At 30.1% G+C, this 12,563-nt stretch overlaps 1 protein-coding gene across 1 annotated transcript; it reads left to right on the top strand.

Moving 5' to 3' along the window:
* The first annotated feature begins 1,743 nt into the window (after positions 1-1,743).
* Positions 1,744-3,894, top strand: LOC105959769 (myb-related protein 306). The gene is made up of 3 exons (XM_012983915.2): positions 1,744-1,997; positions 2,266-2,395; positions 2,838-3,894. Exons 1-3 carry the CDS (start codon positions 1,865-1,867, stop codon positions 3,583-3,585), a joined length of 1,011 nt encoding a protein of 336 aa, XP_012839369.2. The 5' UTR covers positions 1,744-1,864; the 3' UTR covers positions 3,586-3,894.
* Positions 3,895-12,563: the final 8,669 nt, after the last annotated feature.

Here is a 12,563-nt window from a genome sequence, read left to right on the forward strand (position 1 = left end):
TTGGAACTCAGAATTTTGGAATTCGGATTGAAAAATATTGTTTCGAAATAAAAAAAAAATCACAAAATTACAGATCAGAATCGGCGGAATCGAGAATTCCGCTCCAATTGTTACCCCTAATTTATAATACTGCTACAGCAGATTGTAATTAATCAATCCTTTATTTCATTTCAGACATTCTTTATATCCTCCCAACATATGTTCTTTTATTTTTAATTTTCCCGTTTACCGGTCTTAATTCGACTGGAATAAATGAGATTTTTTTTGCAGAAATTAGAAATTTTCTCAGTTTTGCTAAAAAAACATATACATATAGATATATAAAAAAAAGGAAAGAAAGCATTTATATGATAATTCGATGCCCATATCATGTATACTAGCTACATTGGATCCATTACACTATTCACATGATCAGCACATGAGAATATAATTAACTTCACATGAAATAGAAACTCCAATTTTCAGAAAGTTTTCTTTTTTAAGACTATTGGAACTTGAAATTAAAATAAATAAATAAAAACAAATACTAGATTATATACTGTCCACTCCTTTCTCCCTCAAAAATTTAATGATGGGATGCAATTTGCAATATTTTTTACTCAATTGCCTTATATTATAAGAAATATATTATAATGTAATCAATTAATTATAACAATGTGTCATCTCTAAGGAATTAAATGTGACTTAATTAGGTAGCATTGAAAAATATTGAAAATCTGACTTAGGTGGACAAGTCCCTGTTTTAGTATATCATCCAATTAAATTAATTTCTGGAGTATCCAATAAGTCTTCTTTCCCACCCATATACACTGGCTATGGGTCTTCTCTAAGTCCACATAAATGAAAATTTTAATATAAATAATTGAATTAATACAGTACTAGAACCTCGATAAAATCAATAATCTCGTTTAAATAATAAATATTCCCCGATCTTGATTGTAGGATAATGTGCTAAAAACTATTTCGTTAAGTTAATAGAATTTCTCTTGTCCCGATTATATTAATTTATAGAGGTTAATTCCGACCCTTGAAATAGTAATTTGGTGACCTAAAATTAAATTGAAGAAATTAAAATGAAGCAAATTATCCTGTAGAATCTCAAAATTACTATTGGATGAATGGTTTTGGAGTTTAAAACGAAGATGAAAACACGAAAAATTAACGATCCTCAAGAAGGTATTAATTCGTACGTAGTTACAAATTCGGTTGTGTTTCAGGAAATAATTAATTCTTTTTACTAAACCCTTAAAAAAATAATAAAATATCAAGATTTTAAACTGCAATATTATGCAAAAATTATAATAATAAATCATCTATATATTAACTAAATAGCTAGCTTATAATTAATTAAGCAGGGCGGCAGGCACAAATAATGAATTGTCTATATCGTGAAACAAACCAATGTTTTTTTTTTTTTCTTTTTCTCATCAAACCTTTTCTCCTATATCAATTAACATTACATTGATGGTCACGCGTTTTCGCAATATTGCACAGAGAGATAGAGAGAGAAACAAGAGAGAGAAGTAGGGTTTTAAATTGTGAGTAAGCAAAAAAAAAAAAAAAAAAAAAAAAAAAAGAGCTGACTTTTTGCAAAAACTAAAAGAGTAAATTAAATGCTATTTGCTGTGCTGTTTTGACTTGTTCTATAATTATAATAATAAAATAATTATAGTCTCACCCTAAACATCAACTCTGGTCTTTTCTTTATCTATATATATATTCCCCCTACACACCCCTTTTTTTGCTCAACACTCTTCTCTCTCCATTTTCTTTCTTCTCCTAAATTCTACAACAAGAAAAAAAAGAAAAAAGAAAAAAGAATTACACACACACACACACACACATATATATAATAATAATAAAAATGGGAAGACCACCATGCTGTGATAAGATTGGAGTGAAGAAAGGGCCATGGACGCCAGAAGAAGATATAATCTTGGTTTCTTACATTCAAGAACATGGTCCTGGTAATTGGAGAGCTGTTCCTACTAATACAGGTATTTTTAATTTTTTTATTTAAAAAATAATATTAAAATTATATTTAAGGAATCTTTAATTTCCATTTTATTTTTATATATATGTATGTTTTTTTTTTAAATTTAATTTTAGGTGGGTTGGTTAGGAACATTTAAGGCTGTAATAAATATACTATCTGCACCAGCACCACTACTACTGTCTTGTTAATTTTTTGAAAGCTTTTTTATTTATTTATTGATGGGCTATGAATTTAATTTTTTTTTTGTTTTTGTTGGTTTGAATAAATAGGGTTGCTTAGATGCAGCAAGAGTTGCCGGCTCCGGTGGACGAATTATCTCCGGCCGGGAATCAAGCGCGGAAACTTCACCGAGCACGAGGAGAAGATGATTATCCACCTCCAAGCTCTTCTTGGCAATCGGTATGTATATACATACACGTGTGTGTGTGTGTGTGTGTGTGTGTGTCTAAATTCCATATTAAAAAAAAACACTCTGAAATCAAGCCATGCAAGAAGATCTCAACATTTTTCTTCAAAACTAGGGTTTTGATCTAATAATCAAGATTCTTTGAATTGTGTAGTGTATTTATTTAAAAAAAAAAAAATTATATTTTGAAATTTTTTTTATCAGGGTTTAATTAATTTTAGTGTACTTTTTTTTTATTACAATTTCCCCCCTTCAAAACTAGGGTTGGATCTCATAATCAATAATCTTTTGAATTTTGTTATGTATTAGATATAGATATTTAAAATTGGTAGGGCTTTAATTACATTTTGTGTGTGTGTGTGTGTGTGTGAGTGGTTTTTTTTTTCAATTACAATTTTGTTTTTAATTTTTATTTTAATTTTTTTAATTTTGCAGATGGGCTGCCATAGCTTCATACCTTCCCGAGAGAACCGACAACGACATCAAGAACTATTGGAACACTCACTTGAAAAAGAAGCTCGAAAAACAAAATCACCATACTCAAAATGGGAATCATAACAACTCATCATCATCCTCGTCGTCATCCGAACATTCGAAATCAAATTCAAAAGGTCAATGGGAAAGAAGGCTTCAAACGGACATTCACACGGCCAAACAAGCCCTTTGCGATGCCCTCTCCCTCGACAAATCGGGCCCCACAATCTCCCCGATCGACACGAAGCTCTTCAATGTCGTACCTCAAGTGCAAACATCTACATATGCATCGAGCACCGAAAACATAGCCCGTTTGCTCGAGAAATGGATCAAGAAACCCTCAACCGATTCTTCTCAATCTGCCTCGTCCGAGAGCACTACTCCGAGCACTTCCTTCAATAATAATATTATAAATAATAATAATAATAATAATAAAAACGCTTCGGTGGGGTTGATTTCGAGTCCGAGCGAGGGGGCGATAAGCACAACATTTCCCAGCTTCAATTCGACAAACTCCGATTTCACTCAATCGGAGTACGAGGGCAAATTCGAAAACGGGATATTCCGAGATGGGAGTAAGGATAATATTTTAGAGACACAAATGCCCTTCAGTTTGTTGGAGAAATGGCTTCTTGATGATGCTGCTGCACAGGGGCAAGATGGGGATTTCATGGACATGGACCTGGTTGGAACTGCTGATTTGTTCTGAAGAAGATATGATTATATTTCTTAATTCTCTCTAGAACAACTAAGAAGTTTTAATTAATTAATTAATTATAGGGTTTATTTTATTTTAATTTTATTTAATTTGTGGTTTAATTTTGTATTTGTTTTTAGGCTTTTGTTGTGAACTGAGGATAGAATTTATGCTACATGTGTATTTACTATTTAGCCAGCTGAGGATCAGACAGAAAAGATGATCTCTTTCCCTTTGTGATTGTGAGATCAGAAAGTGTAAATGTCTTTGTAGTTTATATATCTATATATAATTAGTTTATATTTTAATTTAATTTGCATATTTTGTGGATATGAATAAGCTTTTTCTTTCTTATCTTGTTTGAACTTTTTTGAGAAATCAGGATTAGGGTTTGACTTTTTAATGCCTTGGAATACAGAACAAAATTAAGACTATGTTTGGCGGCTTAATTAAATTGGCCTTGGAATTGAACTTAGTTAATTAATGCCAAGATTATTCACTTATTTTTTTTTTTATTTTTTTTTTTTAAATAAATGTACTCCCTGGTATTATTTGATCTAGTGTGAGTGTGTGACTTCACTTTGACTTTATTTTTTTGTAACTCTGTTATTTGATTTCTTAGATTTTCCTTAGTATACTTTGAATGATTTAAATCCAACTTCGAAAATTTGATCCTGTAAAAAATTCTCCTCAAATCAGCTCAATAGTACTCCTCAAAAATATATATAGTGAAGATATAAAATGTGGATAAATAAAGAGGAAGAAAGGATTAGGGTTACCCGTATCGGTCTGTCGAGACTCATCTGTGCTAGCCTTGCCCACAATCTTGTGCCGAGCTGCTAAGACTCACTCTTGATAGCCCTAAGTCTTACCCATCCACTGCTCGTGCCAGTTGTCAAGCCACACCAGTGCCCCACCGCCGAGAATCCTTCGATGATTTCGTGGACAAGCACGCACCCCTAATGTCTGCCCAATACTCAACCACCCAGTGGACGACGTGTGGCTGTCTTGTGACAACCCGACTCCGCCACACTCAAGTCATAGCCGATGTCATCGACTAACTAGGGGCTAACGTACACTAAGGAACCCTAAGCCTTAGGACGGGCCTTGTCGTCTTCAGTTTGGTGTCGACACAATTCCGGTCTATTTTTGGGCATGAGGACATTTTGGTCCTTATTATTATTATCATAACATTGAATTGATCGACAGAAAAGTCTTAAAATAAAATTTACCAGAAAAATAATAATATGTATAATCCTAATGATAGCTTAATAATGTTAAACTATAAACAAGAATAATAAAAAAGAAAAAGAAAAAAGCTTATTAAATGTCTTCTATAATTTACCTCAAAATCTCACTTTCTAGTTTTGATTCTAAATCCTCCAAGTAAAATCTCAATTCACAAATATGAAAACAATAATTTATTTTCGTTTCAGACCATAGCAAACTATTCTAGACAATGATATATTTTATCATTATTATATCATTGCGTTTTATTCAGAATAAATAAAATAAATATATATAAGCATTTATGTCATGAATCTTGTTTTTATCTTGATTCGATATTAATAATATATGAGTAGTTCTTAATAATTAGACTTTCTCACACATACACACGAACAATACAAAAACTCGAGTGTACCAAAAATTTTGTACGTCATTGATGAATTTCATCATACCGAAAATTTAATGAATATAAGGTTGAAGGGTACTTTCGATATAAGTTTCAAAACTAATCACGTAATTTAACAAGAATTCGATAGTGAGAAAAATACAAATATATATTCATATATAAATATTTATATATAAAAGTAAAAAAAAAAAACGCTAAGAAATCCTAGTGGTATATTTGTAATTTTTTTTCCTCTCCTATTTTTCTGGTTTTTTCTTTAATGACTTTCAGAGCAAATCAAGTTTGCAAATGGCGCTCTAGGGGTAATGTTAATGTCATCTTTGTAATTACTTTTTTTTTTCTCTACTAATTTTGTATTATTACTTTTTTCTTTCTTTTCTAATGCAATTTATTTTTTCTTACCTTTTTTTTCTATTTCTTTTTTTTGTTGTTATTTCATTTTCTTTATCAATGACAAATGTGATTTTTTTCACTTTAATTATCAGAAGAGTAAAACAAAACCACCACTAATTTATTTTTGTAATACAATTTTACTATTATATATTTAAAATTTTCTTTCTTTTTTTGCAATGCTAATCCGGTGGGAGAATTGTTAGCACAAAACTCAAAAATCAAGAGTTATTACTATTTAAATATTTTGAATAATTCAAAAGTCAATTATACTATATTGTGGTCACATCAATTCATACAATAGTTTCAATGGTTGACCTTTGTTTTCAACATATGACAGATTTCTTAAACATAGGTAAAGGATTGAACCATCTTTTAAGGAGTGAATTAGTCAACGGTCATGAAATCACATAGGATTTTTTTTCAGACCATATCATCAACTCATTCATAAGTCAAATAACAAAATCTGCATTGGAAAATAAATAAAAAATAATGCAATTAAACATGGTATTCTTAAATGCACATGTAAAGTGATTTGACTTTTGCCCATTTCTTGCAAGTGGACTTTCCTGCGGTTTCAATGTTGATCTTCAACCCACACCACACATCAAAAAATAAAAAAACAATTAAATTACAAAAATTCCCTAAACTTAGGATAAATAACAAAACATACCCACCTATCTGTAATTACCAATATCGTCATCTGATTAACTGTTGATCGAGTTTTTTAATAATATGTACAATCTATTATACCTTCTGTTAAATAGGTGAGAAATAAAAGAAAATATATGTAATTGTGTAAAGTCTATTCCCTGGAATTAAAAAAAAAACACCCACCTATCTGTAATAACCAATATCGCCATATGTTTAAATCTGTTGTTCGAGTTTTTTAATAAAAAAATGTGTACAGTCTATTATACCTAGTGGCGGAGCCACCCTTTGGCAAGGGTGGGCTCCAGCCCACTCTCATTTTTTAAAAATTTATACTATATATTATATCTATATATTATTAGCCCCCCAATAGTTTAATTTAGCCCACCCAAATAATTTAGTCTAGCTTATTTACCAAAAAAATTATGTTATATTAGTTGAAGTTTATAATTTGTAGTTATTTTATGCTATTTTATGTTAATGAATAAAAAAAAAATCGGGGGCGCTGCCCCCGAACCCCCGTCAATGTTAAGCCCACCCACCCATGTAATTTAGTATAGCTTATATTAGTTTAAATTTATAAATTTGTAGTTATTTTGTGCTATATTTTTATGTGAATGAATCAAAACAAAAATCGAGGGTGCTGGCCCCCCGAACCCCCGTTAATGTTAAGCCCACCCTGTCTTGAATTCCTGGCTCCGCCACTGATTATACCTTTTGTTAAATAGGAGAGAAATAAAAGAAAACATATGTAATTGTATAAAGTCTATTCCCTGGAATTTAAAAAAAAAATCCGTGAAAAGCCACACTGTAAGGGGATTGGTGTAAGACGGAAACAAGCCTGAGGGGTTTTTTGGTAATTACAGATAGGTGGGAGTGTTTTTCGTTATTTAGAGTAAGTTCAGGGGGTTTTCGTAATTTACTCTAAATAAAATAAAGAAATCACTGTAAAGGGATAAAAGTACCACATGAATATTAACATTATCGATGATGGAATTAAATAACAATGGAGAAAAAGAATGTTTTTTTTAAATAAAAAGTTACCAGTTTGAATTATATTCAAAGGAAGTTTCCTTATTCTTTATATTGAAGAGTTGGTAATAACATTTATGATAGTGATGGATCATATAATGCATGGTGTAGTTAGGCTGGCATGGTGCATGTGTCATGAGACCCCATGTTCTCTACTAGATAGATATATGTGGGATTAATTGTATTTTTAATTAAAATCAGACAGCTACATATATACCAACCTTTTTAATTTCATTTTAACATTTATATTAATGTAACTTTATTCATATACAGTAGAACCTCGATAAATTAATAACCTCGTCTAAATAATAATTTATCTTGGTTCCGATTCGGTGTAAATGTGTTAAATTAATAACTCGATAATTTAATATTTCGCTAAATTAATAGAATTTTTCTAATTTCGACTGTATTAATTTATAATATTAAGTGTGAATTTGAAGTTTTAAGACGCAATTAATTATTTGTATTCAACTTTATTCCAACGTTAATGGTAAGTTAATGAAATGAGAATGAGAAGATGAAAATCCATAAATGGATAGTTTAGTCAAATAAGACTTTTTTTTTCACCGACAAAGAAAGACTATTTTTTTTAATGATTTTGGTAATTAGTGTGCATCTACCTAGTACACGCAAATATGAGAAGAAAAAAAAAACAATTTAATCGGTGCAAGATTAGTGTTCTAAAGCATGGTTATCGGATATGAATTATATCGGGTATTGTTAAGTGTATATTTATACACTTAATTGTACCTTTTAATTGGAGCTTTTGATGTGTTTTTACGATAATTGGTGCTTAATATGGTTATTATTTGTATTTTAGGTGCAAATTGAAGAATTGGCAACTTTTGGGGTGAAAACTGCAAATTCGGAGAAAAAGTGGACCAAAAGTGAAATAATCAGAATTCAGAAGATTTGAAGACCGCGCGGCCGTGCGGGTTTTAAGCTTATATTTCACACGGCCGTCCGGATTGACGTAGGGGCGCAGTGAAGGAAGTTTAATTACACAAGGAAACCCGCCCTATTATATTTTTGCACCCTATTTAAAGGCCAAAAGCACACAATTAGAGGATCTGGGACCTTTTATCTTAATCTTTATTTTTCTACACGCGATCAACAGAACGAAGACGAAGACTTGACGAATCTTCATCATAGTTCTTCCTTTATTTTTATTTCTAGATTTTTATGAACTTTAGTATTTTTATTATGCTTTTCGTTACGAACATGAGTAGCTAAGTTTTTAATATAGGATTTTATTTGAACCCTATGTGGTAATTCGAACCTCTTTTTCTACTTTTATGCAAGTTTAATTCTTCGATTATTTCTTCTATTTTGATCTTATTTAGCGCATGAACGTAGCTAATTTATGTTGCTATTGGTTATTGTTAGAATTGATTGACAGATCGTTTTAATAATTAGAACAGGGATAGAAGAGCCTTCGAGTAGTTTTCACCGGATGAGTGTGTCAATTGCATGTATTATCGTAGACATATAGATAATACCTTAGGTAGCCGTTTACGAGACTTGTTATTTAATGCTTTATTTATACTAGGTTTGCATAGACATATAGTGAATCTTTTATGAATAATAGACTTATAATACAGCGACAGCTGGTTATGAGTAATTTCGTGTCTTGGGTTAATAATCGGGAATCATAACTTGCATGATAGGGAATTAATTGGGTGAAGAATTATCGCATAGGGGGAAGATAAAATCCTAGCTAGATCCGTTTTATATTGATATTTTCTCGTGTTTAATTGCTTTCTTAATTAGTTTAATTTATTTAGTTAATTAATTTGACAAACTTGCGTAGGCTGGATAAAAATCGTAATTGTTAAAATTTGGTACTTATGATTAAATAATTTGCGTATTCCCTGTGGGATCGACATCCGACTCTCACGAGTCTACTTTACTACTTGTTTGCGATACGTGCACTTGCGTGTTGGTATTTAGCACCCAACAAGGTATCGTTTTGCTCCAGTTCTCATACCGTACGTATCGTTTATTGTACCGTAATTGTAAGATATTTAACTAACTATTAAAAAAGTTATATATATATATATATATATATATATATATATATATATATATATATATATATATATATATATATATATATATATATACATAATACGAATATTATAAACATGTGAGATTTAGTATTTTAAAGTCAAATTACTCATTTCAAAATAGATCTAAAGTCAAGTTTCAACATCACATTATAAATTAGGAAAAAAAATCATAATTGTTCATCAAATAACATCATCTAAGTTCGGATTCGAATCCCTAATTTCTAGAAATAATCTATCACTCATAATTTTGAAGATCAATATCACATACATCGTCCTCATCCACCAATTTCAAATGTTTGCCTTCATCTTCATTTTCATCAATCGCAACACATAGTAAAAAATGCCGTGAATAAAAAAAAAATCATAAGAATCTATAGAAACTGAACTAGGGTTGCGATATTGGGAGGATAAGTGAAGAAATTGAAGGGAAAAGTGTGAATAAAGACTGGGATATTGAAGAAATTTGTTCAAATTCGCTTTTCAAGGCAGCTGAGTATATTGCGTTTTCTTAATTTATTATTATTTTATTTTTTATTTTTTTATAAATTCAGTTTGCGCCTCTAAATTATGGGGTATGTATATGTATCAAATCCCCCCTCTGAATTATAAAACGTACCAAATAGCCCTCTACATTTTCTAGTCAAACCTTAAAAAATTCACTCTACTAGTATTTTTTTTGGGGGGGGGGGGGGGGGGGGGGGGGGTGTTTTCAATTACCCCTTTTATCCTTATTATTGTTACATATGTTATTATTTACTTTTTTCTTTTTTCTTTGCCCCACCATAAGTTCTTCTTTGCACATCTCTCTTCCTTCAAAACTGAGTTCTTCAAAAGACAAAACAAATTCAAAAGACAAAACAAACTCATGATGAGTAAACAAAATTCCAATTTTAGGCAATAAATTGACTATAAGATAAATCTTAATTTTGGACAAAAAAATGGAGATGATGATGAGTACGTGAGACCAATTTTATTAACAAAATCAAAATATAAATTAAATATTTTACTATATTAATAGGTTAAGAAAATATAAAATTATGTATATTTATTGATCTTTACCCATAAAATAAATTGGGAATATATATATTTATACATATACATATAGATATAAAAAATGAAGGGGTAAAAATGTCAAAAAAAAAATAATATGAGAAAGTCAAATATCCACATCAACACACCAATAAATTATTGGAAATAGATGGGTCATTTTGGTACGTTTTGTAATTTAGGGGTTTCTTTGATACATAATAAAAAGCTAAAATAATTAATATTATTGTGGTTGACAGTAATATTACAATAATAGACAGTAATATTATTACGTTACTCCGTCAATAACTCAAACAAAACAAAAAACATAAATAAATAATAATATTGATGTGGTTGACAGTAATATTATTGTGTTTACAGTTATTTTACTATCAACGACAATAATATAATTATGTTGACTAGTCAACAATCAAACAAAATGAAAAGAAAATACTTAAAAAATATAATAATATCTAATTTTACTTAACGACAGTACAATTACATAAATGTACAGCTAACGAGAGTACAATTACATTAATGTACTATCAACGACAGTATAATTACGTTAATGTACTGTCAGTGATAGTAAAATTACTGTTAATGACAGTACAATTACGGTCAGCGTTTAGCGGCGAGCGTAAAAAAACAGATACACATTTTATGAGGAAAAAAAAATCACTAAAAAAAGTCAACCCGGAATCTGGCGGCAAAAAAATAATTTTTGAAAAAAAATAAGTTTAAAAAAAAAAGGGTTAAAATTGGATTTTTGTGGTCAGAATTGTTTAACTTGAGTTACAATTAAGAATTAAGTGTAAATGGTTGGTGGTAATTTTGCCATATACATTAATTTTTTTTGTTTTTTATAATAAATATTAAAGATATACGTTTGTTGGCTAAAGAGATATAGCCCCTAAATATAGAATAATAAAGATGGTTGGTCAGAGACTTATGTACAAAAAACCCTTTTTTAATTGTGGATAAAATACCGTAAATATCGTATCAAATCGTGAAACGACGGTACAATACGATACAATATCTCGGGATATTTAGCTGTATTATTAATAAGCGATAAATTGTCTATTAAGTTTTGATTGAAACCATACCGTATCGCGGTATATACCGCGGGATTAATCTAAAGTGTACTACTATATATAAATTGGAGAAACCGATTAATTATATGTTATTGCACAGTTAAGCTGTATTTAATCCCAGTCACAACTGGATCCGATGTTGCAATTGTACTAAATTAATCAAAATACCTAACTTAGATCAAAATCCAATAAAAAACGTGGGCCTATTAATTGAACTATATGGGTCTTGTTTTATGAATCTGGACATCTTGTGAAGTTCAATTCAATAGTTTGCTTCACACAAAGCCTACTATCACTATGGATTTTTAATATTTAACCTATACACTATCTCACACATATATAGATGAATGTGTGTAAAATATGTGTGCAGACTGCATAAGTACGAGGAATTCCCTGAGGTAAGGTTTAATTATGAAAAAATCATTCCAGTTTGCATAGTTACGAACACCTCCTTGATGTATTCTCTGTCAGACGAATTTGCCCTCACGAAGTTAACACTAACGGAATCAAATAGATTCCATGGAATATCCATTTTGTAATGACGAGAATACCCCTAGTGGTCTAATTGTAAGGTTTGTAAATTGTTTTTTATCATTTTAAATATTAAACCCTTTTTTGTTTACTGTTTACTTGCCATTTTTTGTGTCAGAAGAGGTTCTATTAGGTTTTATATTGCATGAAAGGCCAAATGTAACAAAATCAGAAAATTGAATTATGACGGCTTTTTTTTTTTCTTTCATTTAATTATTTGAATAAACTTCACCAAAATGTAATATAGAACAAACCACAATCTCACATGGCCCTCTTTCTATCCCTCTTCCTCTACATGGAATGCACATGCCAAGTATGATTGGGTTAATAAAAACAAATCACAATATGATGATTATAAAAGTTATATATCATGTGCATCATGTGTGATGCACAATTGAAATATATTTTATTGACACAAATATTGTGGACATTTGAAAAGACATCTCTAAAGTGATTTTGATATTGAACCACAAAGTATAATATAATACAAAAAAATGCCCTCATCCATGATGTCAAGAGTGTAATTTTCTTAAGGTAAAGTATGATATCTAATAAATATTAAATTTG

This window comes from Erythranthe guttata, chromosome 9, assembly GCF_056151865.1.
Source record: "Erythranthe guttata isolate IM_541 chromosome 9, IM_541, whole genome shotgun sequence".
Classification (NCBI taxonomy): domain Eukaryota; kingdom Viridiplantae; phylum Streptophyta; class Magnoliopsida; order Lamiales; family Phrymaceae; genus Erythranthe; species Erythranthe guttata.

Coding starts and splice junctions, on each gene's coding strand:
- LOC105959769 (XM_012983915.2), top strand. CDS start 1,865: ATGGGAAGACCACCATGCTGTGATAAGATTGGAGTGAAGAAAGGGCCA. Junction 1,998..2,265: donor AGCTGTTCCTACTAATACAG/GTATTTTTAATT, acceptor TTGAATAAATAG/GGTTGCTTAGATGCAGCAAG. Junction 2,396..2,837: donor CAAGCTCTTCTTGGCAATCG/GTATGTATATAC, acceptor TTAATTTTGCAG/ATGGGCTGCCATAGCTTCAT.